This window comes from Auxenochlorella protothecoides (assembly GCF_000733215.1).
Source record: "Auxenochlorella protothecoides strain 0710 unplaced genomic scaffold scaffold33, whole genome shotgun sequence".
In the NCBI taxonomy this organism is placed as follows: Eukaryota; Viridiplantae; Chlorophyta; class Trebouxiophyceae; order Chlorellales; family Chlorellaceae; genus Auxenochlorella; species Auxenochlorella protothecoides.
Genome location: NW_011934206.1, coordinates 190,913 through 217,526, shown reverse-complemented (window position 1 = coordinate 217,526; position 26,614 = coordinate 190,913). Strand labels below are relative to the sequence as shown.

Below are 26,614 nucleotides of genomic sequence, written 5' to 3'. Positions count from 1 at the left end.
GACTAGGATGGTTTTCTTGCGATTCCCCGTGAAGACCTTGACGGAACAAGTGATCCAAGACAATCTCCATGGAAACTCAAGTTCATGACAGTATGCTTAGCTCATCAGTGATGCTGCCAGTAAGGATCTTCCGAGATACCTTACTGCCTCTGTGACGAGACGAGGCCCATCAATCGTAGACGTCGGTCTCCCGTAGCAATGGAGATCAGCGAGGCACGACAGCTGATCCGTGATCTAGGAGCCATAGATGTGACGCAGGTGACAGAACTGGTTCTTGATTCGCGAAGGAGGTCCGATCATGCATTCATTCATGCGTCGCCGAGAGCGTCGAGCCAATCGTAGCGCCGCCAATGCGATCCTAGCCCATCATGCAGATCGGTTCACCATCCTGGACTCGACAACACGATGCTCTTCAACGCCTCACTACCATGGCCCAGCTCCAGGCTAGGTGCCAGGAGGATGAGTGGGTGGTGGACCTCCTCCACGTCTCAGGGAAGATGGATGTGCTGATCACCGACCTCCTAAGCCATGAGGTATGATCGCGAGGAGCTGTGAGAACTGGCGAGGGGCATTCTGTCATACTGACAGATGACGAGGGCGCAACTTCTGAAATGTATTGGCATCAACTTGAACTCAACCGCTGCATGGGTCTTCCATCGGCTCGCACCCGCAGCCTCTGCATCAAACTCCTCCCGCCCATGCCTCAACAGGCATGGTGCACTCATGTCCTGCCTTCTCTGCTCGAGGAGGCTCAGGCAAGCGAGTGCAGCACTGTAAATATCGCCCTTTACAGCCTGCAGTCCCACTCTGGAGTACTGGCAGCCCTGCTGGAGGTCGCATTCTTCCACGAGGTGGGGCGGGCGAGGGTTTGATCCAGGGAGCAGCCAGCAACTGGCCCGCGTCCTCCCTGACACATGCTCTGCCGTGCTCTGGCTCAGAAAGTCTTGGAGGACTCCGACGAGGATCTACTCCTGGAACTGGGCGGCTGGTGTGTGCGCAGACTGGTGGACGCCCAGGGTCTTGGTGAAGGCAAGGGCGGCGAGGATCAGGCTACAGACGGACCGACCAAGGAGACTGCCGCTGGTCTGGACTTGGCAGGGTTGCAGCTGGCCACCTATGCCATCACCATCGTCAGGTGGAGGATTGTGCAGGGCTGCGTAGGGTTGGAAGCAAGCCCAGGACAGTCTAATGGGGTCAAAAGCAACTGTGATCATTCCCCATCCGGTGCACAATGCCCCGCACCACGTCGATTGCAGACCGTCGTGGTAGGGTTTGCATCCCCACTCTCTCACATGTCTCATCAAAGGGCGCCCCGGTGCCAGACCGCTCGACATCCCAACCCCCTTCACACAACCGCCCCCAGGTACCTGGTTGACCATGGGCGTCAGAGTGCGCCCAGCCTGCTCACGCACCTGATGGACACCCTGGACCTCCTGCACCTGGCCTGCCGCCTGCTGCTGGCACCGCCATGGCGCGACGCGCCCTCCGGCCGCGCTTTCCAGGACGGCGCATGGCGCCCGGTCCCGCCACCCAACCGCCGCGCGCTGCTGCCCCAGGAGGTCCAGGCCTGGCTGACCGTCCACGGCGCGGTACGGGACGAGGGCGTGCGGGCGCGGCTGGACGCGACCCCGACGCGCCGCGCCGCGCTGTGCGCGCTGGGCCCGCCGCTGGGCAACGGCGTGCTGACCCAGATGCCGGTCCTCCGCCCGCTCCACGCTTTCCTCGCAGCGCTGGACACCTGGGGCGGGGCGCCGGGGACGGGGCGGGCGGCGGCAGCACGCGCCGCGCCGCGCATCGCCCCCCTGAGCCGAGCGAGCGTGGCGGCAACATTGAGGGGCGCCGAATGGGGGGCGGCGCGCCGCGCCGCCCGTGCCCATGTGCTGTGTCCGGCGGCCGGCGAGGCGCTGAGGCAGCGTCTGCCCACCCTGGCGGCGGCGCTGGAGGCGGCGTGCGAGGCGCAGGAGGCTACAGGGGTCCAGGTGGGTGTTGTCACGTGATTGGCGCGGGGTGCTTGGGGTGCACAGGTGACAGAGTAATAGATGTGCTATGCAGGTGCCGGGCTGCGCCCCCAAACATCCCAACCAGAGCGCCTCCAGAGCACTACCTCGTGGCGTACCCCTACCGCAGGGAAACACCTGTCCGGCGGGCAAGCTGAGTGTCAGGCTGGAGGTGTACCGCCTGGCCAAAGAGAGCGCATGGGGGTGGTGGGCCACGTATGATTACGTGGCCAATGACGAACCCTGCCAGGAGGTCCAGCCCAGCGAGGGGCAGCGTGGGCGGCGGCAGGTCATGGTGCTGCAGGCGGGAGCTGGTGGAGGGGAGCCGCGTGCGCTGCCCGCCAGGGGGAAGATCGTGGTGATGACGGAGGGCAGGCTGCCGATGGAAGCGGGATTCATGCTCCCGGCCTCTGAGAGCAAGTGCGTCTGTGGATGGGTGGGGGGCCAGCGAGGCCGCCGCGCACTGACGCTGCTTGCTCTCTTCTGGAATTCAAGCCCCTCCTGGGGCCGCCCTGCAGGAACACCGCTGCCCTGGAGCCAGTGCTCTGGTTGACTGTGGGTCGGCTGGCCGAGGGGGGGGCCGTCTTACAGCTGCAGCTCTCCCGCCTTGACCAACCTAGGGAGAGGGACCTCGTGACAGGCACTTGGTATCCTTACATCCCGGGGAAGGCGGCGTGGACGTTGGAGAAAGGGCAGGACTCCACTTCCACCTGATCACCTGCCGCCATGACACTCCAAAAGCTGCTGGGAAGCATGCTCCGCATGATCACCACCTCGACACTCACATCGCCGGACTGGATCCTGCGCATCGTCACACCATTCCATCGCTTGTGTACATCTCATTGCGTCCTGTCAAGAGAATCAGCTGACGCTCCACCCTTTGAGTCGCGGCCGAACGCGCACCGAAGGAACTGATCCGACGCAGGCGAGCCCAATACCCTGCGCCTGGAGGGATCTATGGCGCACGCCATCCCTCTCAAAGCTAGCATTCCTGCTGCAGGGGCGGCAGTGAAAGAGCATGCGTCTTGGTCCCCGTGAGTCCTGGAGCACGGTGATCCACACAGGGTTGTATCCCCACCATCCCCCCCGCGTCTCATCCCACCAATTCCTTCCTGTGCCCGTTAGATATGACGACAACGGTGGCACGGTGGTGGCGGTCGCAGGCAACGACTACTGCATCGTGGGAGGCAGCAAGCGTCTGTCCACCGGCTACTCCATCCTCACCCGCGACCAGTCAAAGATCCTCAGCCTGTGCGTGCAGCAGGGCAGCCCGCCTTGGCCATCCCTGAGTCCTGTGCACAGTGGTGCACTGGCATTCCAAGTGGTTGCAGGGATCAAACCCCTCCCCCAACCCCCCCTCCCGACAGGTCCCCAAAGGTGGTCATCGCCTCGGCAGGCATGCAGGCGGACCGCGATGCGCTGCACAAGACGCTGCACTCCCGGCACGTCATGTATGCCTTCAACCACCGCAAGCCCATGAGCTGCCCTGCCATGGCGCAGCTGCTGTCCAACACCCTCTACTACAAGCGCTTCTTCCCGTATTACACCTTCAACATCTGCGCGGGCCTGGATGAGGAGGGTGCGCCGGGAGGGCTCAGGGAAAGCTGAGTCGCTGTGAAGATGCTGTTGGAACGATGGGCTATCACTGCTCGCTTGCGGAGGGGCTGTCATTTGCAACCAGCCGACTCAATGACAGCAGTCCGGTTTGCATGCCACTGCTGCCCATCCCCTCCGATTCGCGTGGAGCTCTCATCCTCCACCCATGCAGGGAGGGGCGCGGTGTACACCTACGATGCCATCGGCTCCTACGAGCGTGTGGGCTACGGGTGCCAGGGATCAGGGAAGGAGCTGATGCAGCCGGTGCTGGACAGCCAGTTGAAGGCGGCGTCGCCCCTGCTCTTGCCACCACAGGTGCTGGGCGGGTGGGTTCTGGGAACTTTGCAGGGGATAGTCGTGATGCTTGGCGAGCTTGCTAGATCAGGGGAAACATGCCGTCGTGCGTTGTGTGCTCTGGAGGGGCTGTTTTTGAGGAACTAAGCTGCCTCCATGGCACACTTGGTGCCTTGCTTTTTCTGTTATTGATTGAAGGGGCCGCTGTGAGCTGATCCATCCCCCCCAAACCCTGCAGCCATGGTTGAGCTCGCTCCCTCTGGAGGTCGCCATCGACCTGGTTAAGTCCGCCTTCACATCTGCTGGCGAGCGTGACATCTACACGGTGCGAATGGCTGGGAATGGGGATGGGATGCATTATCACGTCAGACCTGCCCGCCTGGAGTTCACAGCAACTGCCCGGTTTGCTTGCCATTACAGGGCGACGACGTGGAGATCCTCATTATGACCAAGGACGGCGTGGAGGTGCAGACCCTGGAACTGAAACGCGACTGATTCATGCACTGGTGCAACCGCAGCCACTAGTGGGTGAAAAGAGGGAATGCCCTGGGATTGGTTGCGGCAGAGGAGCACAGACATGGTAATTGACCAGGAAGCAGAGGCATGGCTGCGACATCTTGAGCTCCACAATGAGCTACGAAAGCCTGACTCCCTGCCAGCATGGCGTGAGGAACTCCTCAGCGTGCTCGATCCCTGCACCTCCCGCTCCTGCTGTCTCGCCTCAGTGGTGGCCAGCCTTGCTGGACCCCGTGAGCTTGTCGAAGGCGACGTACACCGCGAATGCCGCGATGCCGATGCCCAATCCGGGCATCATCACCCTCTGGTTGCCGGTGAGCAAGGGGTGCTGGCGCCACTTCTCTGCTGCGCGCCAGTTGTACGCCATGGCTCCTCGACTCTCTTCGCCCGTTCCCCCAAATTGGATGTCGACAGACTACTCGTTACGTATTTCTAGGCGATGGTGAAAATGGTTAGCAGGCCGGAGGGTTTCCCAAACCACCCTGCGGGCCCGTGAACTCTAGAAAGGGGGGGGCGTCTCCCAAATCACGCGCATGAAGCGAGACCAAAACAGCACCCTGCTTGACCAGACAGCCGTCAATGGCTCCAAATCAAAAACAACTCTCGACATCATCATTCTGAGATTGAACGCGATGAAGCTCCAAGGCCATGCGAGTGTATCTGCTGTAGTCTGGCCCCTCTCCACCAGGCCCAGAGCCGCAGTGGCGCAGGGCTCTCGATCACTGAGAGGGTGCGAGCATGCAGAGGCAGCATCCTGGGAGATCTGAAGCCTGAAGAATCCTTTTGAAGTCCCATTCCCCGTCATGCCCGCAGGCCATGGGCCCCTCGAGGGCCGGAGGAATGTGGACGGCACATGGGGAGGACCAGGCGCGTGACGGTTGCGACGACAGCAGACATCCCACAGGTCGTGGAGAGGCCACCCCCAGCCCTGGACTCTCCAGTGGAAGTGTCTAGAGCTTCCTCCTTCGACTGGAAGGACCACTGGTACCCCATCGCCTTCACCAAGTGAGCCACTTGTTGACTTGCGCGGGTGCCTGGGAACATGGCTGTTGGTAGCTGTAGCGATCTGCCTTCGGGACACCCTGGTGCAGCATCATGTCGAGCATTATGGCTGGGAGGAGGGTGCTGGGGGTTTCTCTGGTAGGCAGCTTGCATGGCCACCACAGAACCGCTCGCCTCCCACCCCGGAGGCCCCTACGCCCTGCTCGCGCGTGAACCCCTCCCAGGGACATTGGCAGCGCGCCCTACCCCTTCACGCTGCTGGAGGAGCCCATCGTGCTGTGGCGCGACGGGGCGGGCGAGTACCAGTGCCTGGCGGACTCCTGCCCCCACCGCCTGGTCCCGCTGAGCGAGGGGCGTGTGGCCCCCGACGGCACGCTGCAGTGCGCCTACCACGGCTGGCAGTTCCGCGGCGACGGCGCCTGCACCCTGATCCCGCAGGGTGGCGACCCCGCCTCGCCCCGCGCCTGCGCCCGCTCCTACGCCTGCCGCGCCGCCCAGGGCCTGGTCTGGGTCATGCTGCGCCCCGCGGGCGACGCGCGCGCGGCCGCCGCGCTGCCGCCCACGCTGCCGGAGCTGGACGAGGGCGGCTGGCTGGCCTTTGGCGACATGTGGCGCGACCTGCCCTACGACGCGGTCACCCTGATCGAGAATGTGATCGACGCGGGGCATGTGCCCTTCACCCACCACGCCACCGTCTCCAAGCGCACCAGCAGCGGCAGCTTCGCCGACCTGGCGGTCACCGAGCGCAGCGAGGCCGGCTTCCGCGGCCTGTGGCCCAGTGGGCCGCGCCGGGGCGCGCTGGGGCCGCAGGCCACTGAGTGGCGGGGGCCCAACCTCATGCGCCACACCATCGAGGCGCAGGAGACGCGCGGCTTCTCCAACATCACCGCCGTCTACGCCGTGCCCATCGCGCCGGGGCGGTGCCGCGCCATCGTGCGCCAGCCCTTCAAGTTCAAGAACCGGGTCATCCCCGCGGTCATGGGCCTGGTGCCGCGCTTCGCCACGCACCTAGATGCGCTGAAGATTCTGGACGACGATGTCGTCTTCCTGCACCTGCAGGAGGAGAAGGTGGTCAAGGCGGGACTGGCCACCAAGCCGCCGGGCCAGGTGGGGGTGTTTTGGAGGGGGCATGTCTGGGAGTCGGGGGAGGGAGTTTGTGTGGGCTGTGCGGGCCAGTGAGACGATGGAGACCTCCTGGCAGGCAGAACGGACGGGCAGCCCAGGGGGAGTGCCCCTTGACAACATGAGGGCTTGCCCTGGCGACCCCGGCGCGCCATCAACAGCCCCTCACCCCCCCCCACCCCCCCCCCACCCCCACGGTGTACCACATGCCCGGTGCCTCCGACGCCCTGGTCACCGCCTTCCGGACCTGGATCCAGAAAATGGCTGGGGGCGGGCCCTTCGGAGCCCAGGACGAGGGCTGGCTGGCACGGGCGGGCCCCCGCCTGGGTCAAACCCAGCTGCTGGACCACTGGGAGTCGCACTGCTCGCGCTGCGAGAGCTGCCGCACCGCGGAGCAGCGCCTGAAGGTGGTCCGGGGGGTGGCGGCCGCGCTGGGCGCGCTGTGTGGCTTGGCCACGCTGGTGGTGGGCGGGCTGGCCTGCGTTGGGGCCATCGACGGCATCGTCTCCACCTTCTCCTCAACCTCCCTGGCCGCCGTGGCGGGGGTGACGGGCATGTTCTGCGCCGCCATGGGCCTCCTCGTGGCCTGGACCACCAACGTCCTGGGCAGGTTCCACCTGGGGCGGCACCCGCTGCCGCGCAACCTCGTCCCGGGCGAGTGGCAGGCGGCGGTCTGATGCTCTGGGCCGGAGTGGGGGTGAAGCGTTGAGGGCCGTGTGGCCTTCCCCCACGCAGACTATTATGCAGTCCAATTCTTCATCAGCGATCCATGGCTTCTGGCAATTATCACCTGCGACTTCTCCCAGGCAACCGCATTCTTTGGCCCTTCTTCCAAGCCAGTGTAGAATCAAAAAGTCATCTTTTCGACGGACAGTACCAATCCCATTACTTTGAAATCACTTTGTAAACGCCATTGAGATTGCTGCATGAGCTGGTAACATCCATGCAGGGACGAGTTGATGCACATGCTGTGCTGCAGCTAGCCTGCCACAGACAGTGCTGTAATTACAACATCCCTATTTTCGACCCCGGAAGCCTGCTGGCTGCGGAGGGGGCCGGGCCCTTCCTGCTTGATAGCCACCTCTCTCACCGGAATCCCCCTCTTTCACAAACCATCTATCATCATGGCTGAGTCTCTTACCCTCCGCGGTGAGCTGCACGGCCACAGGGGCTGGGTGACCGCCATCGCCCCCCCCCTGGACCCCAACTCCGACCTGCTGGTGACCAGCTCCCGGTGCGCGGGGCAGAGAGCAATGCTTGGATTGTGTAATTTATGCACCCAAGTGTCCTCGCCGATGGGGAAGAGGGGAATTGACAGCATCAGGGGGGGAGGCGCCCCTCCGGCCCGCCCTGCGGCTGCCGGCACTGCCCCCGATCCCTGCCTTGCGTGAGGCGGCCTCAGGCGCCTGATTAACATCCAGATTGCGTAAAATCCTCACCCTCACTCCCCACCCCCTCTCCATCGCAGCGACAAGTCGGTGATCGTGTGGACCCTGACCCGCGGCGAGAAGGAGGACTACGGCTTCGCCCGCCGCTCCCTGCGCGGCCACTCCCACTACGTCCAGGACGTTGTGCTGTCCTCCGATGCCCAGTACGCCCTGTCCGGATCCTGGGACGGGACCATGCGCCTGTGGGACCTGAACAAGGGCACCACCACCCGCCGCTTCCTGGGCCACACCAAGGACGTGCTGTCCGTCGCCATCTCGGCCGACAACCGCCAGATCCTGTCCGGCTCCCGCGACAAGTCTATCAAGCTGTGGAACACGCTGGCGGAGTGCAAGTTCACCGTGGCCGAGCCCGCGGGGCACACCGAGTGGGTGTCCTGCGTGCGTCTGTCCCCTGTGTCCAAGCCGCCGCTCATCGTGTCGGCCTCCTGGGACAAGACGGTCAAGGTGTGGAACCTGCAGGACTGCAAGCTGCGCGACACCCTGTCCGGCCACCGCGGCTACATCAACTCCGTCACCGTCTCGCCCGACGGCTCGCTCTGCGCCTCGGGCGGCAAGGACGGCGTGGCCATGCTGTGGGACCTGTCCGTGGGCAAGCACCTCTACTCCCTGGACGCCGGCAACGTCATCAACGCCCTGGTCTTCTCCCCCAACCGCTACTGGCTCTGCGCCGCCACCGACCGCGGCATCAAGATCTGGGACCTGGAGTACAAGTCGGTGGTGGACGACCTGGACGCGCCGCTGGAGGGCGTGGAGGCCGCCAAGCAGCCCAAGCCCGTGTCCCTGGCCTGGTCCGCCGATGGCGCCACCCTCTACTCGGGCTACACCGACGGCGTCATCCGCGTCTGGGCCGTGGGCCGCAGGTGAATGCAGAGGAGCGGTGGGCGCGGGGTCGGGGCGTGACGCACGCCGTGCGTGTGCCAGGCCTCGCGCCCGCCCACGCCGCACACGCTGCGCCGCCGGCCCGCCGGTGCCTGCCTGCCCTGCTTTGCGTGAGCCGTCGCCAGGACTTGTGATTGACCCCATGGATCAATGTACTGAGACGCTTGGCGGGCCATGTGAACACGACAGGAGGCCTTTTTAGTCCTGAAAAGGGGGAGGGGCCCCAGGGGAAGGGAACGAGTGGCCTGCAGGAAATTGGAAGTGGGGGGTAGCTGCTCATGCCCGTACACACCCCCGGTTTTCCCGCGCCGGGCACGCTTCGACTCATGACGCGATTCAGAGGGTGGCAAAAAATCACCCACCATGCAAACACGTTCCTGAAGACCCACCACGCAATCACATCCCCGGCAGCCCCGCTCTCACAAGTTCCTGGGTGTGTTGGGCCCCGCTGTACCAAGGCGCCCACCGCGCCCTGGGGCTGACGGGACGCTTGCACGCAGCACTCCCGCTGTGACCGCCGGGAGGGTGTCCAGCCCCGCCTTCGACTCGAACAAACACTAACGCATATAGAAGTAACCACCTCCTTCCGCCGATCGGGCTGCCAGGGGAGGTGCAGCCGGCCTGGCCGAGGGGCATGGCCTTCCACCACGGCCCCAAGTGGACGCCCCAGGACCTGGATGCCGCCGCCCTGACGGGGAACGAGGGCGCCGAGGTGGACATGGAGCGGGTCCTGGTGGAGGACGAGGGGGCCCGCCTGCTGGAACGTGAGGCCCAGGGGGACCAGGAGGGCCAGGAGGCGCCGGGCCCCTCTCGGCGCGAGGAGGCCATCGAGGTGATCAAGCTGCTGACCTCCGGCGGCCTGGCGGGGGCCATCTCCAAGACGGCCACTGCCCCCCTCGCCCGCCTCACCATCCTGTACCAGGTGACGCGCGCAGGGGTCGAGTGGTGCCTCGCTGGCGCGGCCCCATGGAGCGTGAGGGGCATGCACCATCGTGTCCTCACGATCCGCCGCTGTGCCGGGCTGCGTTGTTCTTCGATGAGCTCTGTCTGGCGCACCTCGACCAGCCGGCGATGAAGTGCTGACAGGAGCATCGCCTGGTCCGCTCCAGCACCGTCCCCCACCTCCCAAACACCTCCGACCCCCCCGCCTCCCCAGGTCAAAGGGCTGAGCGCACAGACGATGCAGGGGTCGCCCGCGTCCGGCAGCGTGCTCCGCGCCCTGCGGGAGATGGCGGCGCGCGAGGGCCTCTCCTCGCTCTGGCGCGGCAACGGCGTGACCATCGTGCACCGCCTGCCCTACTCCGCGGCTAACTTCTGGGTGTATGAGCAGGTGAATGAGCAGTGGAAGCACATCATCCCCGCCCAGGGGACCCTGGCCGCGGCGGACGTGACCCGGCGCTTTGTCGCGGGCGGCATCGCCGGCCTCACCGCCTGCACCCTGGTGAGGCGAGGGGATGAAAGGGGGCCTGGGGAAGGCTGGACCTCGCAAGCGTCTGGACCCCTGTGCTCGGGCGCTGGGCAGCGCTTCGACGCCTGGAGCCCGGTCACCACCCCTCTGCCGGCACCGCTTTCCGACAAGGAGCACCATTGTGCTCTCCGACCTGCCCACAAATCCCCCCTTTCCATCTCCCCCCCCCCTCGCCCTCCCACTCAACTCCCAAAAGGCGTACCCGCTGGATCTGGTGCGCACGCGGCTGGCGGCGCAGGTGGGCGCCCCCGTCTACTCCGGCATCGGCGCCACGCTGGCGGCCATCGTGCGCGAGGGCGGTGCGCGCGGGCTGTACCGCGGGCTGGGCGCCACGCTGGCCCAGGTGGCGCCCAGCCTGGCCATAAACTACGCGGCCTACGAGACGCTGCGCTCCGCCTGGCTGGGCGGGGGCGCGCCGGGGTCACGGGGGGAGGTGCCCTCCGTCCCCGCCACGCTGGCCTGTGGGTCGCTGGCGGGGCTGGTGTCCTCCACCGCCACCTTCCCGCTGGACCTGGTCCGACGCCGGCTGCAGCTCCAGGGCGCGCACGGCGCGGCCGACGTCTATGCCTCCTACGCAGGCGTCTTCCGCAGCATCGCGGCGCGGGAGGGTCTGCGCGGCTTCTACGCCGGCATCCTGCCCGAATACTACAAGGTCGTGCCGGGGGTGGCCATCGCCTTCTGCAGCTATGAGCTCATGAAACGCACGCTGGGGGTGCAGACCAACGCCACGCAGCGGTGATCCCCCTTGGGATGGAAGGTTGACCTGACGGGGGGCCACAGCATATTGGCGGCTGGAGGTGGCCCCCCTCAAACCATGCTTGTCCTCGGCCCCCTGACCCACCGAGGCTCGGGCTACTCCTCTTCCCCCGAGCTCCCCCGGCCCTTTTGACACTGACACACTCCTCAGAAGCACTACAACCAGATGCCTGTGGTTTCCTCTGTCTTCTCAACTGGATGCCAGGTCGAGGTCACGCAGCTTCAGAGGCCCCTTGCCTCCAGACCTCTTTCCCACTTGTCACTATCATTCATCACAACCCTCTGACCTCCACCCTGCTCTTCTGCCAGCGGCCCTTGTTTGTCCCTATGCTCGACCCAGCAGGTCTTGGAGGTGGCGGTGACACACCGTCTTGACCCCCATTGATTGTCGCAGTAATCCGGTAAACAAATCTGCAGTATCAGGGGGGGCCAAGGAACATTTTGACACCGAAGAGTGCTATACAATGCACACCCGAAGGCTTTGTGATTCGAGTTTGAAGAAGGGCAAGAAACATTTGCCGGTGAGAGCCTGACCCATGTGGCTAAAGTTTATGAAATCAGCCTCGGTGCTTATTGAGGACCAGCGAGGGAAGTCTACGTCAGCTGGCACTATGTCATTGCTACTTCGTGGCGCCATGCCTGCCGTCTCGCGACCTGCTGGGCGCGCATGCAGTGCCTTCAGTGCCTGAATCTGCCGCTGCATCTGATTTGCCGGCAAGGATGGCCTCGCTGGTCCTGCTTGTGCGCGGCCTGGCATCCAGGGTCTTGTGGTACAGGGCACCTGCAGTGAGGTGGGGTTGAGCTCTGCATGTGTCGAGTCATAGCCCAGAGGGCCCTTTGTGCAATTCTCACCCTGTCCCGGCCCAGCCTGGGCTCACAGGCCCCAGGTGCAGGCCGATGCTCGCTGTTAACCAGGAATGCGCTCAGTCAAACAGAGTCAGGATAGGAATCCCTCCACATTCACCCCACCCTTCCATCCCTTGGCCTCACTTCCCCCCCCCAAATCAGACACACACGCATACCCACCAAACACAACGCAGGCGGCGGCATACTGCTGGGCGCTGAAGCTGTGGCCGAACAGCAGGCCCGACAGGAGGATGGAGAGAAACTGGCGCGTGGTCATGGCGGCGGCCACGAGCAGCGCACCGTGCCGCCGGATGGCGTGCGTGATGAAGAGCTGGCCCGCGGTGGCGGCCAGGGCCAGCAGCGCCGCGGCGCCCAGCGCGCGCGGGTGCGCTGCGAAGAAAGCGAGCGCGGGGCGCAGCTCCCCCTTGGCCACCAGGCCGGCCAGGGCCAGGAGCGCCGAGGTAGCGGCCACGTAGAGGACCTGGTTGGGCAGGGTGGGGGCGTGCAGCGCAAAGAGCCGGGCCTGGAAGGTGGAGGTGAAGCCGTCGACTGTCAGGTAGGCGGCCATGAGTGTCAGGCCCCAGGGCGTGCTGGCATGATTGGTGGCGGCAGAGGAGAGGCCAGCGGCGGCGGGGGAGACGGCGCCTGCGCGATTCGCGCCCACAAAGGCGGCGCAGCCGAGTGTGACGGCGGCAGCGCGCGCGGCGTCCCGCGCTGCGTACCGCTTGCCCAGCATGACTCGGCCCCAGAGCATGACGGGCAGCATTTTGGCACACTTGCCCAGCGTCTGCGCTGCAAAGCTGACGTGGCGCAGGGCCTCGTACTGGCAGAAGGTTGCGGCAACGTTGGACAGGGAGACCGCGGCGAAGCTGGTGAGGGGGGCCTGGGGGGCCAGGGGATGACCGTGGTACTGCAAAGGAGGAGAGGGGTGTGGGTGTATTCTGACCCTGGGGCTGCAGTTAGTCTTGGGAATTCTGTGTGATGAAGCATGTGAGCATGCCGAGCGCAGCCGTCACAACAGGGTTGGGCCTGGATCTGGACGGGCTCTGCGCGGCGTCTGCGCCCAGCCTGCAGTACACGGTGCAAGCAGCCCCAAACCCTTCCCACAGCCGCCCACAAGACGCACGAGGGAGAGGGAGAGGGCCACTGCGCAGGCGACGAGGCGGTTGGCCAGGACCAGTGCCAGGCTGTGGGTGAACGGCTCGCCATCAAACGGGGACTGCATGATCCGCTCCTGCGTGGGAGCAACGGATGAGGGCAGAGTGCCTCCTGGCAGCGCTTGGTAAGGGGTTGGGCATGGGGGCGGCAGGCTGATCTCCATCGTGACTGCTGCGCTGCCGTGCAGCAGTCACCTGTCAGGAGTTGGCTACCCTGAAGGTGGACCTTGCCAATCCCATCCCCAATCCCAGCCGCACCTGCAGCACCCCGTACAACACCAGGCTGCCAATGATGCCACCGAAGCACCAGACGACATGCAGAGTGTCGGTGCTGGCAAGGCGCGAGGAGGTGTGCTTGTTTGGGGACGACATCCCCGCGTCGCCCCGTCGGAGGCCTGCGCACTACGGTGTGACTGATTTCATCGTTGCTAAAATGTAATGATTGATCACGCTCCACATCTTGGGCACTGGTGTGTACTGCAGAGGGGTATAGGGTTTTCGATGGACAGCCCATCGCGCGCGAAGCCGATTTTGGTGGCCAGTCACCTAGACAACACGGTTTAACACAGAAACGTTGTTCCACTACCTCAACAGCAGTCCAAAACAGCTTGGAATGCTCATGGGCCCCCGATTCACACCACCTCCGTGTTCAGATCCACGAGCCACATTGGAGCAAGTCTGACTGGCACTCGTACACAATCAAGCCTGCCAATAACCGCACTGTGCACGAACTGGCCTGGAATGGCGCAGCAGGAGACCGTGGCAAGCCCTGCCATCTCCTTTAGGGAAGCAAAACGAGCAGGTGACGCCCGAAGTGGGGCTCGAACCCACGACCACAAGGTTAAGAGCCTTGCGCTCTACCGACTGAGCTATCCGGGCTGAGACAGGTGTCCCGGTGGCGTACCACTGCAAGTGATGCGCCGGAGTGAGATCTTCCACGGTATGGAGGGGAGGGTCTGTTTCCACAGTCGCCGACCCATGCACAATGGGCAGCCAGGCTGCGACGTATGCTTGGTTTTCGAGTTTGACCTTGAAGTGCCCGAGCTGCACTGATATGAGGATGTCGCATTGAAGGAGTCCTTGTTGTTTCAATTGCTAGCCCAGGCAAACCCCTGGACTCACGCAGAATATACGTATAGAGTTGCGTGTTCTCTCATTGCGGATCAGATATTGTGTCTCTGAGTTGGCAAGCGAAGACACACCATGCCTGGCCCTGTAGAGGAATTTACTGAAACGTGATCCCTCCTAATCTTGGCAGCCTGGTACGGATTGGGCGCACCAATTGGAGCCCGATACCTTGATTTTCTTTGGATTATTCTCTCATACTGGTGTCTTTGGCGTGTCTTTTCCAGGTGCATCATAAGCAGGCACCTTTGGCAATGTGGAGGGATGGGCACGTGCTGCCATACTCCACTTTGTTCTCCTCCACCAGAGTCTTAACCCATACTGCACAGCAGTTCCTAGGGAACTGCCGGCGATGGGACCGGCTGCATCAGTGCTTCCATGGCCGTCAGCCATCTGTGGATCACTGATATGCACTATTCACCCCACCAGTGGAGCTAGGAAGTGGTGGGACAATCCCTGCATTTTAGAGAAAGGGAAGGTGTTAAGTCTGCTGTTGAGGCACCGGCGCATCCGTGCGATGGGAAGCTTATAAAGGAGTCCTACATACCCAATAACCCCGCCCGCATGACCCACTGCCCACCCCCCTGGCCATAATCACATCACGGACCACCAGCTGTCTCCTCGCCAAACAACACCTCGCAGTATGCTGGGCAACTCACCCTGTCACTGCTGAATGGCAGGGTGTCGCCCTCTGGTCTCCACCGTCAGAGATAGCTCCCACACGTGACAAAGCACGCTAGTCTCCGCTGCGGGATGGGAAGGACATTGTTTGGGTCAGAGGCACGATTGTATGGTCAGGCGGCAGGGATAGGTTTAGCCCATCAACCTCCCCCCCACTCATCTTCGACTCGGTTTCTTGGTAATCCAAAGTTGCTCCTCCAATGTTGCTCCTTCGATGTTGCTCCTCGTTGAGTTTGTACTGGGAGTGGGCAGGTGTGCATTGGGAAGGATTTGGCAACAGACTAGCAACCTTGCGAGCAGGGGATGGACAGTGCTGACCCGTCATGCGCCCACGTACATCGCAGACCATAGCTCGCTGCCACACCAACACGGGCGACTCACCCATTCATTGATGTTCCGCTGCGGCCAATTTTGGAGAGGGTACGGAAGCAGGATGACACCATCGTCGATCATCGACTGCAAGGCGACGAGATCAGCAGGAATCGACCCGTCACGAGCGACCAGATCCGCAGGGAGGGCGGATCGGAGTCCTGCAAAGTAGGACGAGTACTCGAGGGCTGAAGATCTTGATGGACACCCCACTGGGCAAAGGGAGACATAGATACCAGCTACTATGCTATGCAGGGACACTCCAGCACTGCCCATCTGTAATTCCGATGTGCAAGGGCCAATACCACTCACACCACTGTATTCACCTGCCCTGTGGATGCAAGAGGTGTTGCGCTGGAAGGGCGTTCCTCCGCATTGCCACTCACGGCGCGCTTCACGCGCCGTCTGGTTTGTCGTGGCTGAGCTGCTTGTCCAATCTCGCTGCATGGGTACGAGGCAAATGAAAAGGATGGGCTACACATCCCAGTCAATGTCCGTTTGGCTGTTTCTCATTCATTTGCCTACGTGTCGAGGTGCAGTCAAAGGGATCCTCCTGTATCGTCAGGACCAGACTCTGGGCGGCATCTGGGTGGAGCATCCAAGGGTAGCACTACAACTTTCGGCAAAGGTCCCTACAGAGGGTGTGCAGAACACATTGTAGCTGGGTCACAAAGGTATCCAAGCGACTCACTTCGACCACCTAATGTCATGAACTCACGCAATGTCCTGGTAGCTCATGTTGTAGTCGTGGAAGCGGTCCGGGAAGTCACGTAGGAGGCCCAAGAATTCCGCAGGCTGCAGCTTCTTTCGCTCAGGCCAGCCCATTTCCTTCCGCACGATGTTCTGGATGACGATGGTCAAGTCCCTGGTCGAGAACCTGGGATTACCATTCAGGAGCTCCGTTAGCTTGTCCATCACCCAGGAAGACAGACGGGGGCACTGCCTGGTGTCCTCGTCCTGGCCGGTGTGGGGTTTGTGGCGGTAGATGATAATGCTGTCTGTCTTCCTCTGCCTCAGCGTCTTGATGACGAACTTGTGCTGGCAGCCCGTCTTGATGGACATCTCCCGGACCTCGTTGGTAGGCTGCAGCCGCTGGTTCTCGGTAGACCGTGCCGTCACGATAGGCTTGTCGGGGCCCCGGGCGCAGGTGAAGTACGCCTTCGCGGCCCAATTCTGTGACAAACGTCAAGGAAAGAGAAACTGATGTGGTCTTTGCAAGCACAGACGGTTGCAGGCCCTGTTCAGCAGCAGCACACGCAAGTCCGATGGGGGCCTGCATTATGAATTCGTACCCTGTCGGGACGGCGGTTCTCACGGTTGAAAGCAGTCCTGTACTGGCGACTCTCGCCGCGCAGGAAGTCACTGATGCGATCTGTAGGTATTCTGGCTTGCATCGAGGAACTCCCGTCGTACTTACCCTACTCAGTGACGCCGGCTGCCTCCAAGTGGGCCATTGTGAAGCAGCCTGGTGGGCGTTCATACAGTTTGGGCCCGGACCGCATTGCATGAGGTATCAATGATTTTTTTTGTGCTTCGAATATGGATGTGAAAGACTCTCCGGGTGTATGCTCTACCGGGGTTTTCATAATGATCTTAGCGGGATGTGGAGGGCCTAAGACTCGTCATGCTGAGCATGAGGCGATGGCATGAAGCTCGGCCGCGACCGATATGACTGCCCCTAGCCTCAGCGGGGCCCCAGTAACTGCACGGATAGTCGATATGGGTCGCAAGATTATCAAGAAGCAGCTGAAGGAGGTGCTAGTTCAGCGGAAGGTCGTGCAAGCGCCCAAATCCAAGCCCGTCACCAAGCGCAAGGCCAAGAAGCAGGCCGTCGACCTCCCCAAGGACCCCCAGGCAGCGGCTGATGCGCTGGAGGCTGGCCTCAAATATTACAAGCGGACATCCGGCCCCTCCAGCAAGACCGCCGACCTCATTTCTCAGGTGCCGGGCCAGTGTCACCCGGGTGTGGTATTCAGCATGCAAGTGTGCTGTCCTTGCTCCGGGCCAAGGTCCTCCAGCAAGGGTACAGGTGCGCACACACCCCATTTGAACGCCACGCCTCCATACTGTTGTAGATCCTGAGGCCATCGGCTTGAGCATCAACCAGTCAGGGACTCTGGAAGGATGCGCGTCGGGGTCGGGCAGCAGGCCCACTTTGCAACCTCAGCTCCCCTGGGGCGAGCCCCGGGCGGCGGCAAGGCGTGCGCTGGGTCGACACCCCAGTTTCGGGGCCGCCAGCCTGCCAGAGGCCGCGCTAGGGCATCCGAGGGCGGGGACGCCCCGGGCGCCGCTTTCCTGCGCCAGTTGGCCGAGGCGCTGCAACAAGCCACGGGCGCCCCCCCTGCCGGCCACGGGGCGTCGGTCAGCGTGCGAGGCGTGGCATTCCACCCCCCAGGTGGGTGTGAATTCGAGGGGGCTTGCCCTGCATGTGTGGCCCAGCTTGCTGGTGCAACCTTTTCGAGGTCTCGACATGATGCATGGCGTGGGCGCTGCTCCACACGCGTCATGTTTGGCGTGCAGTCCCCCCTCGTCAGCTCGCAACCCACACTGGTTTGCCTCAGCCCAGCACTCGTGCGCCCCACAATCTCGCAGGCGCGGCCCGGCCGCTGCTGACGGGCGTCAGCCTGGACCTGCCCGCCGACAGCCTGAGCGTGCTTTCCGGGCCCAGCGGGGCGGGGAAGACCACGCTGCTCCACGTGCTGGCGGGCCTGTCGGAGGCCACGGCCGGCACCATCCTGCTGGGCGGGGCCGCCGCCCCTCGGCCGGCCAGCCCCGCGCCCGCCGCCGCCCCTGCCCGCCTGCGTGCCAGCGGCGTGGTCTTCCAGTTCCCGGAGCGCCACTTCCTGGGCAGCACACTGGTGGAGGAGCTGACCCTGGGCTGGCCGGAGACGGGGCCGGGACGCACCCGGCTGGCCCAGCGCGCACAGCAGGTGCTCGCCGCCGTGGGCCTATCGAGCACCCCACTCCAGGCCAGGCTGTCCAGCCTCAGCGACGGGTACAAGAGGTGGGTGTGGGGATGATGGGACTGGTCTCGTGGGTGGATTTCAGGAGGGGAGTAGCTGCGCGGCTGTTTGTCCGGCCATCTTTGGGGAGGGACACCTCGAGCAATCTTCCATGGCCAGCGTACGATATCTCGTGGAGGCGGTGATCTGACGGTTTCTCAGGGTGTAGAGAGCATTGTTTATCGATTTTAAACCCTTGAATATCCATGAGAAAACTTGCGAAATCTCGCGGACCTTCGCAGGAGGGTGGCGCTGGCTGTACAGCTGATACAGCAGCCCCGGCTCCTGCTCCTCGATGAGCCACTGGCGGGTCTGGACTGGATGGCCCGTCGAGATCTGCTGACCCTCCTTCAGAAACTAAAGGGGCAGTGCACCATGCTGGTGGTGAGCCACGAGATCGCGGAGCTGACTCCATTGGCTGACGCGGTGTGGAGGCTGGCAGACGGTGGACGAGGCGCGTACCGGCTGGATCAGTCGGCCATTACGGCGCTGAAACTCACCTCAGGAGCCGATCAACCCTGATTCTTGCAAATAAGGACCTGAAATTTGAAGTTGATTTCTCAGTGCTCATAGAGAAGGTGACTCAGGAGGTAGTAGCCCCGACCGACTCAGCCTCGTCAGCCCCTTTGCCGAGAACTGCCCCACGTGAACTGGGTTATTCACATGGGTAGTCAGCCCCACCAATAATTTTCGTAACACCTCTTATACAATCGCACCAGCCATCACCACTTCCGGAATTACAATTGAGCCCACAACATCTCCCAGACACCTTTAGGACTTTGTTTTGTGGTGGCCACATACATGGAGAACGACAGCCGGTGTCCGCCAACGCCCGTGCGCACCAAGGTGTGCATCAAGGCCCCCCTGCGCATTGTGGGGTTCGACACCTCTCCGACCTCGGTTATATGCACACCACGGCGAGAGGAGGGTGCGGCAACGCCGCATCCCCCGGAATCCGTCCTGGGCCTGGCGTTGAGTCGGGAGCGTCAGGGCTTCCCCCGCCTCACCATCGCCTGCCCGTCCAAGTTCGACACGTCCGCTATGAAGAAGTCCAAGTCCACGGCCGACTTGTACCGGCACATCCACCACTTCGAGGCACGCACCCCACGCCACGCTGCTGCCTCCGCCTCTGGCTCCCCTCCCGGATCACAACCCAGCAGCTGCTGCTCGAATCCCATCCGCATTCCTTCAAGGTGAGATTTGGAGGGGTCTAGGGGGCATGGCGTGGCTGGGAACGGGCCCTGGTGTGGCGCATGGCGCGGCGTTGCCTGTACCGCGCTGCCTCGCCGAGGCCCAGCGAGCCAGGACACCTCACCGGAAGCCTCCTCCCTTGCCCTGGCTGCAGTCCCTCTGAGCTTCGACGTCGCCACAGCACGAGGAGCTTCACCTGTGCGAGCGTGACGGAGGAGACCCTGCCTGCCTCAGGGCATGGTTATGCCAGCGCCGGAAGCTGGGCAGAACCTGCTGGTGCCTGCCCTCCCACATGTGCAGCGGCCGACCCCCACTTCCTCCCGCCAGACGCACAGGTCAAGGTGTGTCTGGAAAGGGATACAGGACTGATTCAGGCGAGCTGTAGTGGTTGTGAACACCAGAACAGAGTTTGCCCGCACCAGAGCGCACCGCGCTGCTCTCTCCAGTCATTCATCCAGCACTTTGCATCTCACCCACTTCCTTCCCCCTCCCCTGCAGCAGCCAAAGGTATCAACACTCGTCCTGCCCCTCATTGAGGAGGGTGATCCAGTGCTGCGCGACTGTGGCTTCCTTGCCAAGTTTGACATGGACGACGAGCCCAGCCTTGCATCTGGCTCCACGCGCTGGGCCCTGCCCCAGTTCGCCTGAGAATCCAAGCCAATTTTTCTAGAGTGATAACGAATAACTCCTTGCTGCTCACTGATTTGCCCAACCTGTAGACTCCTGCACATTGCTGTACCCTCATGTTGCTTTCGCACCCCTGTCAAGACCCATTTTTGGCCTTGAACCGCCACCACCCGGCACTCTTGCGCTCCGACATACTTGTCACCATTCATACCTTTCATGGCCCCCCAGTCTGCAACTGCGCTGAGTGTGATGATAGACCATTTTTGCTGAGGGACCACGAGAGGCTCAGGAAGGTGGCGGGGCTGCACGCCTGGTGCTGGCTTACCAAGGTGTAGTGCTTCCACCTCCCATGGAGGGCCCGGCTCGCTATCTCATAATCTTGAACCAAAACCATGAATGAACCCTGTGGGAGCGGGTGTTGAAGCAATTTCGCAAGTCAAGAGCATCCTGCCGATCGCGTCAGAGTATCCTGAGCCGGGCCAAGCCTTCCTGGTAAATTCCCCAAGATGGTAAATTCTCTCTTTCTTCTTAGACGCAACCTTGATGGAGAGAGTGTTCGCCTCTACGCCCCTGCAACCTCGGGAACTTTGATGGCGTCACGAGAGGTTGGTCACGAATAACTCGGGAAAGACGGGGTCCCACAGGGATGACGCTGGTGGACCCTCCCCCATACCCGCCACCCCGGGCCCGTACGGCCTGACTTCTTGGGTTCCGTACGTGCCTCTGACGACTAGCAACAGACCATTGCTCCCCAGAATCGAAGTAGTCCTTCCATTACAACATCGAGGTGAGAACCTCGATCTGTGCGACCCTGTACTGAAGGGCGAATTGTCCTTGCATGACGCGCAACCTGGGATAATCCCTGCGATCCATTGCCGTGCCCGCTCGAACGCTGCCCCGACGCCCCCAGCCCACCCCTCCCCCAGGCGTCCCCAAAACATTCCCAAGCGTGGTGTGTGGGGAGACCCCTCCCCCTGCCCCCCAGGAGTCGGGCGGCATGGACGCCAAGGTTGTCGCACACGACAGCGGTTCGACTTCCACCGCCAGCGGAGGCGCTGGGCCCAAGGACCCCCTCCGCCCAGCGGTGCAGGCGTCCTGGATGCTCTCAGGCGACACCGCCACCCAGTACGGGAAGAGTGCGGACGCACCCCTGCCCGGGCTGGGGTCCCAGCCGGAGGCCTCCGTGGGCTTCCAAGCCAGGGTCCACCAGGGCATGGGGGAGCTCCCGGGGCCCTCCTCCACCGCGAACATCCCGGTCCTCCCCGACATTGCCCGGCTGAAGGACAGTAGGAGGGACATCCCTCTCACCTGCCAGGTGCTGGGGTGTGGGCAGAGCCTGGTGGGCCACGCCGATTACTACCAGCGCTATCGGGTGTGCAAGCCGCACCTCAAGGGCCCCGCCCTGATCGTGGAGGGCCTCCCGCAGCGCTTCTGCCAGCAGTGTGGCAGGTTCCACCCGCTGGATGCCTTTGATGGGGACAAGAGGTGTGGGCTTGCAGTTGGAGTCGCGGGGAGGGGGGGGGTGTGAATATTCACCATGAATCGGGAACTTTGCGATCTGCGTTGCTTACAGTCAATGGTGCTTGGCGGGTGTTATTTCTACAGCGTTGACGCCAGTGCTGCACGCCTTCTGTGCCTGACGAGGGCTCTGGAACCCATTCTGGGGCCATGCGCCCAGGGCAGTCCCAGGCCGACACACAGCCTGCCCACCACCACACGACACCCCCCGCAGGAACTGCCGGGCGCGGTTGGAGCAGCACAACTCCCGGCGCCGCAAGGTGTTCACCACGACTCAGGCCAGCCGGAGGCCTGCTGGGAAGCGGGAGGAGCCCCTGCACTCCGCTGGCCCCACCAGTGGCGACTGGGCGGGGGACGCCCAGCTCGCCAGCTCGGCCCCCTCCCAAGGTGCGGCTGGTGTGTGGGATGAGAGTGTTTTGGGTGGGAGGTTGGGAGCCTGGCCAGGGCATCACTCTGCGTGTGGCTGCACGCGCGGGAGATGTCACTCGTGAGCAGGTCGCTCCCTCGTAGAAAGACAGGTGCCCCTCTCCACCCTTGCCGCCACCGAGCCGCTGCAGCAGGCCCCTCCCATCTTCAAGCAAACCACAACGCCGTGTCCACCTGTCCCTCCGCGCCGCAGACGTGATGCAGCCTCACCTCGCCGGCCTCCCCCCCAGCCTCATCATGGACCTGCAGGCCGATAACCTGGCCCAGGAAAGCATGGCGCAGCGCCAGGCCTCGTCAGAGTCCGCCCTGGTGAGTCGCACGGCTCTGCTGCCCCAGCAACAGATGTTGACAGTGCGGATCTCCCACGTCGAAGGCCCCCGCCAGCCTCCGAAGAACGCTCGTGCTGCGCTCTGCAAGACACAGACATCCGCCCAGTCCACTCCTTGGGAGCACAGTCCATGTGCAACTAACCCCCCCCCCCCCTCCCCCCCCCCTACACGAAATCAGGGCCTGCTGGAGCGCATCTTCTCCGAGCCGGCGCGCGGCCCGTATGGCTGGCGCCACCAGCCGCAGCAGAGCGAGGATCCGCACCAGGGTCAAAGGCCCGTGGCCCTGGGCCCGGCCGGGAGCCGGGACCTGGGCAGGGGCCAGACCTCCAACGCAATGTCCAACGAGATGAGCCAGCTGCTGGGACTCTGGGTGAGTAGGGGCGCGGGGAGGGAGTGGGGTAAGGGAACAGCAGTTGCTGTGTTAGTGAACAGGGCCATGGTGCGGTTGGTGATATCCATGGACATGTACTTTCCTGTGTCATCCCGCCCCGCCAGTGGGTGACATCTACCTCGTGAGTGTTGCTGCCCTGAGCCGAGTCTCAGGGTTTCAAGGCCAGCTCATTGCGCTTGCACCTGGAAGGCTGGAGGTGACTCCCAGCTGCCTCGCCAGCCTGGCCCGGCTGGAAGTCGCTCCCCCCCCTCCTGCCACACTCATCTGCCCCTGATCCACCCCTCTCCCCCGCCGCAGTCCAACGCCGGCCTGACGTCTGAGGACCTGGGGCGCATGCTCTCCTCCACGGCCAGCCGGCAGCTGTCGGCCTCCGTGCCATCCACGTTGGCGGGCGCGCTGCTGAGCGAGCCGCCTCGCGCCCCGCTGCCCTCGGTCCGCCTGTGGCCCCCCGAGGGCGGCGGCTCGGCGGGCTGCAGCAGCCACAGCCCCTTCCAGCGCACGGGCCCCGACCCGGCCGGCGGCAGCGGCTACGACGCCGCGGGGCGGCACCTGGTGCCCACCATTCCGCGGGCGGGCTTTGCGCCGCCGCACGAATTGGGCGCCGGTCCCGGCGGCCCCGGCGGCGCTGGCTACTCGCCCCTGCTCCCGCCCGTGGCCCACGCCGGCGCGGGCTGGGGGTCGGGCGAGGGCCCAAGCAACCCTTTCCAGCTGGCGGAGCACTCCGGGGGTCGCGGCGTCGCGGGTGCGCGCCCCGGCGTGGCACCGTTGCCCGGGGAGCGGGGCTCCCCCGGCGCCGGGGCGGGCGAGGAGCGGCCGCCCAAGCGCATCGCGCTCGCGCGCACCGCCGCCTTCGTGCCCACGCGCCCCGTGATGCACGCCCCCGCCCTCACCCAGTACCAGCAGCTGCGGGCGCGGCAGGCCGAGCTGGCGCAGGAGCTGGCGGCCAACTCCTCTCGCCAGGCGGCCATGGCCGCCGCCATGCTGGCGGGTGGGGAGCTGCCGCCCTCGCCGCGCCAGCGGCCGCTGCCGGCGGCGGCGGCGGCAGCGGGGGGCCAGGATCTGGGGACCGCAGAGCTCCAGGCGCTGCTGCGCCAGGTGCTGGCGGCTGCCGGCGCCGGCGGCGGAGGGCCGCAGGCCTCGCAGCAGCTCCTCCTCGCCGCGCTCCTGGGCATGCAGAGCAGGGAGCGCGGGAGGGCGCCGCTGCAGGACGGTGCGTCACGGGGGTGGGGAGAGAGGATGTTGCGATGGGCTTTTGGTTCTGTGGGGGGGGAGGGGTAAGAAATGTCTGGCATCCCAGGTACCCGTCTTGTTGGGTGAATGCTGCTGCATGGTCCTTGCACATCGACGGTGCGCCCATACTGGGAACCCTCCTTTCCCCTCCATTCTGGCAGCAGGTGGGCACCCAGACTTGCTGCAGATGCTGCAAACGACGCTGGTCGGCGGTCGGCAGGGGCCGGCCGCGCAGGACCCAGGCGAGGGTGGCCCGCAGGCCTGAGGCGTCGAGATACTCGTTATACCCCCCTTGACTGGCAGCCATGCTTGAGGGCCCCAGGGCACCTTGTCCAGGACCTCCCGCCTGGCACTGGGACCTGATCCAGTGCTCGAGGCTGCCTCACCCCGGTGGGCTGCTCGTCTCGGCAGAACACCCCACCTGGCGTGAGGGCCTGGGCCCTGGCTGCGAAAACACCACGCCAGCCTCAAAGCCCGGCGACCCACGCCTCTGGAATGCGCAGGCCTGGCTTCGACTCAACCTCGATACCCTCGGATTTTTCACGGTGCGGAGTGCTCCCGCAGCCTTTATTGTTCACGCGCGCATATATGTACTGCTCTCGGACCTCACCTCCAATTCAGTTGGACACCCCTCCTGCATGAAGCATGCAGGGCTCCACAGCACTCCATCTTGATGTCTCTGCTGATGCACCTCACTGCCAGTCTCTCTTTTGTCGGTGTTGTATGTAGTGTGTACACTGGTCCCCCCATGATAGACTCTGGTGTTGGAAGGGCATGTGGAGCGGCATGCCCCGCTGATGGAGCGCGAAGTGCGGCGGCATAAGGCCGATGTATGATTCACTCGGCATCAACGCCGCTCATTCCCTGATCTCCAGGGATCCAGACACACCAGCGTGGCAACCAAGACGAATGACCTGATCACACGAGCTGTTCAGCAGCGCCAATCAGCTCGAAGCAGGCATCGCCGGCCCGTGCGCGGCTGGGAGGGGGTCGGGGAGTCGGGATTTTTAAGAGCAGAGGGAGTCCCATGTCGAAGAGCACTACGGAGGCAGAGACCGCCTCGGCTCCTGTCCTCGCCCCAGAGGCTCTGGATCGCGCCGCAAATGCCCTCCGGCGGTGAGCATGAGGGCGAGGTGGATTCGGGCGCCGGGAGACTGGCGCAGGTGTGTCCTGGGTGCGCTCAGCCTGATCCAGCGGATGCGACCCCGTCCCTCGCCTGCCCTCGCAGATCCGTGGAGGGCAGCACCTCTGCCTTCCTGTACCACGCCGTGTGCACCCTGGTCTTCTGCCGGGTCTGGCTCTGGCACCTGACCCCCCAGGCAGCCGCGCTGCCGGGTGCCCAGGGCTTTGGCTGGTTCTTCAGGTACCTCACCTTCTGCTCATTCACCCTACAAACCATCCTCTTCTTCTCGTCCTGCCTGTCTGAGCTGGTCAAGGTGCGTCTTGCCAGGCCTGTGATGTGGCGTGGCGGGTCGGGGAGCTGAAACATCATGATTGCACCCCTCCTGGTGTGTTGCCCCTACCGCGAGGCTCCATGGAGGAAGTGAGACCTTGAATCCCACTTCTGGTCACGCGCTCTCTTACCCTCTCCACTACAGAGCCAGGAAACCAGGACGCGGCTGCGCGCCGCCACCAACAACCTGGGCTGCGCCCTCTTCCCCATCGCCAACACCGTCACCCTCATGTTTTACGCCGTCGAGAATGCGACAAATGTGTGTCGGCATGTGAAGCGTGGGGTTTTCTGGGTCTCCGGCTGCGACGTCGTGTGCATTTTGGGGGGTGGGAGCCTCGCCGGCGCTGACAGGCGCACACACCCTACAAGCAGGCACGCTCCTGCCTACTCCATTCCCTCCCTGAGTGCCCGCGTAATCACCTCGACGTCTCCCCTCCTGCTCACAACCCCACCCGCCCCAACCCCTGCCGCCCTCCATCCACACGCCGCAGGGCCTGGTGGAGCGCGGCGGCTTCAACCGCCCCGACTGGCTCGACTTCTCGGTTCACTCCGGGAACAGCCTGGCGGCCTGGGGCGACATCCTGCTCTCCCCCCACCGCGACTTTGCGCCCCAGGCGCGCAGCCTGGCCATCGCGCTGGCCCTGGCCTACTCTGCCTGGTGCCTGGTAGTGCGCGCCGGGTACGGCAAGGTGAGCACGTGTTGCTTCTGCCGGCGCCCCGCGGGCTCCTGCAGGGGAGGATTGGCTGCGCGGGGGAGAACCTGGAGCAGGAAATTCAAGCACGCCCAGCGCTGCGGCCAGGCGGCCGGCCATGACGGTATGAGCACCTTGGCACATGTGGTGGGACTTGGATGCAACCCCCTCACCCATGACCCCCCCTTCTCCTCTGCGCAGTTCCCCTACCCCCTCCTGAACAAGCTGCCCCTGGCATACGGCTTCTTTGGCTTCTGCGTGGCCGGCACCTCCCTAGTCCTCTTCTTCTTCCAGGTGGGGGCCGTGGCGAGGTGGAGCCTGCGCCGCCGGCGGTCGCCTGCGCGCCCGGTGCCGACCAAGAAGACCGACTGAGGGGACGAGGTGCTGCTGAGGAAGCTGCAAGAAGAGGCCCAGGGCGGTCTGGGCCGGCGCAATTTTGGAGTGCCGGCGATTGGCGTCGTTCCACTGCTCTGTGCGAGATGGGCCAGTGTTGTTCCGG

At 64.0% G+C, this 26,614-nt stretch overlaps 13 protein-coding genes across 13 annotated transcripts; 10 read left to right on the top strand and 3 right to left on the bottom strand.

Moving 5' to 3' along the window:
• Positions 1-428: 428 nt before the first annotated feature.
• Positions 429-4,382, top strand: F751_3106 (Proteasome subunit beta type-1; the record flags this gene model as incomplete). Its single annotated transcript, XM_011398974.1, has 10 exons — positions 429-533; positions 711-851; positions 939-1,135; positions 1,364-1,697; positions 2,128-2,417; positions 3,123-3,248; positions 3,365-3,576; positions 3,766-3,908; positions 4,126-4,212; positions 4,308-4,382. The coding sequence occupies 10 exons, from the start codon at positions 429-431 to the stop codon at positions 4,380-4,382; spliced, it is 1,710 nt and encodes a 569-aa protein (XP_011397276.1).
• A 226-nt stretch (positions 4,383-4,608) lies between these two features.
• On the bottom strand, positions 4,609-4,770 carry F751_3105 (hypothetical protein; the record flags this gene model as incomplete). Its single annotated transcript, XM_011398973.1, has 1 exon — positions 4,609-4,770. One exon carries the CDS (start codon positions 4,768-4,770, stop codon positions 4,609-4,611), a length of 162 nt encoding a protein of 53 aa, XP_011397275.1.
• A 486-nt stretch (positions 4,771-5,256) lies between these two features.
• Positions 5,257-6,584, top strand: F751_3104 (Pheophorbide a oxygenase, chloroplastic; the record flags this gene model as incomplete). The annotated part of the gene is made up of 3 exons (XM_011398972.1): positions 5,257-5,408; positions 5,630-5,909; positions 5,988-6,584. 3 exons carry the CDS (start codon positions 5,257-5,259, stop codon positions 6,582-6,584), a joined length of 1,029 nt encoding a protein of 342 aa, XP_011397274.1.
• Positions 6,585-6,733: 149 nt separating this feature from the next.
• Positions 6,734-7,204, top strand: F751_3103 (hypothetical protein; the record flags this gene model as incomplete). Its single annotated transcript, XM_011398971.1, has 1 exon — positions 6,734-7,204. The coding sequence occupies one exon, from the start codon at positions 6,734-6,736 to the stop codon at positions 7,202-7,204; it is 471 nt and encodes a 156-aa protein (XP_011397273.1).
• A 447-nt stretch (positions 7,205-7,651) lies between these two features.
• F751_3102 (Guanine nucleotide-binding protein subunit beta-like protein) lies at positions 7,652-8,839 on the top strand (the record flags this gene model as incomplete). The annotated part of the gene is made up of 2 exons (XM_011398970.1): positions 7,652-7,761; positions 7,996-8,839. The coding sequence occupies 2 exons, from the start codon at positions 7,652-7,654 to the stop codon at positions 8,837-8,839; spliced, it is 954 nt and encodes a 317-aa protein (XP_011397272.1).
• A 649-nt stretch (positions 8,840-9,488) lies between these two features.
• On the top strand, positions 9,489-11,061 carry F751_3101 (Mitochondrial substrate carrier family protein B; the record flags this gene model as incomplete). Its single annotated transcript, XM_011398969.1, has 3 exons — positions 9,489-9,776; positions 10,011-10,295; positions 10,519-11,061. The coding sequence occupies 3 exons, from the start codon at positions 9,489-9,491 to the stop codon at positions 11,059-11,061; spliced, it is 1,116 nt and encodes a 371-aa protein (XP_011397271.1).
• Positions 11,062-12,015: 954 nt separating this feature from the next.
• On the bottom strand, positions 12,016-13,453 carry F751_3100 (Adenosine 3'-phospho 5'-phosphosulfate transporter 1; the record flags this gene model as incomplete). Its single annotated transcript, XM_011398968.1, has 3 exons — positions 12,016-12,834; positions 13,051-13,158; positions 13,340-13,453. The coding sequence occupies 3 exons, from the start codon at positions 13,451-13,453 to the stop codon at positions 12,016-12,018; spliced, it is 1,041 nt and encodes a 346-aa protein (XP_011397270.1).
• A 1,648-nt stretch (positions 13,454-15,101) lies between these two features.
• Positions 15,102-15,428, top strand: F751_3099 (hypothetical protein; the record flags this gene model as incomplete). Its single annotated transcript, XM_011398967.1, has 1 exon — positions 15,102-15,428. One exon carries the CDS (start codon positions 15,102-15,104, stop codon positions 15,426-15,428), a length of 327 nt encoding a protein of 108 aa, XP_011397269.1.
• A 542-nt stretch (positions 15,429-15,970) lies between these two features.
• F751_3098 (hypothetical protein) lies at positions 15,971-16,650 on the bottom strand (the record flags this gene model as incomplete). The annotated part of the gene is made up of 2 exons (XM_011398966.1): positions 15,971-16,429; positions 16,549-16,650. The coding sequence occupies 2 exons, from the start codon at positions 16,648-16,650 to the stop codon at positions 15,971-15,973; spliced, it is 561 nt and encodes a 186-aa protein (XP_011397268.1).
• Positions 16,651-16,975: 325 nt separating this feature from the next.
• On the top strand, positions 16,976-18,780 carry F751_3097 (ABC transporter I family member 11, chloroplastic; the record flags this gene model as incomplete). Its single annotated transcript, XM_011398965.1, has 4 exons — positions 16,976-17,197; positions 17,561-17,651; positions 17,849-18,260; positions 18,501-18,780. The coding sequence occupies 4 exons, from the start codon at positions 16,976-16,978 to the stop codon at positions 18,778-18,780; spliced, it is 1,005 nt and encodes a 334-aa protein (XP_011397267.1).
• Positions 18,781-19,686: 906 nt separating this feature from the next.
• Positions 19,687-20,097, top strand: F751_3096 (hypothetical protein; the record flags this gene model as incomplete). Its single annotated transcript, XM_011398964.1, has 2 exons — positions 19,687-19,725; positions 19,951-20,097. The coding sequence occupies 2 exons, from the start codon at positions 19,687-19,689 to the stop codon at positions 20,095-20,097; spliced, it is 186 nt and encodes a 61-aa protein (XP_011397266.1).
• A 976-nt stretch (positions 20,098-21,073) lies between these two features.
• On the top strand, positions 21,074-24,235 carry F751_3095 (Squamosa promoter-binding-like protein 6; the record flags this gene model as incomplete). Its single annotated transcript, XM_011398963.1, has 7 exons — positions 21,074-21,561; positions 21,809-21,981; positions 22,214-22,329; positions 22,528-22,719; positions 23,038-23,292; positions 23,821-23,950; positions 24,135-24,235. 7 exons carry the CDS (start codon positions 21,074-21,076, stop codon positions 24,233-24,235), a joined length of 1,455 nt encoding a protein of 484 aa, XP_011397265.1.
• A 762-nt stretch (positions 24,236-24,997) lies between these two features.
• Positions 24,998-26,487, top strand: F751_3094 (hypothetical protein; the record flags this gene model as incomplete). The annotated part of the gene is made up of 5 exons (XM_011398962.1): positions 24,998-25,086; positions 25,199-25,406; positions 25,569-25,682; positions 25,915-26,112; positions 26,317-26,487. The coding sequence occupies 5 exons, from the start codon at positions 24,998-25,000 to the stop codon at positions 26,485-26,487; spliced, it is 780 nt and encodes a 259-aa protein (XP_011397264.1).
• Between the last annotated feature and the right edge of the window lie 127 nt (positions 26,488-26,614).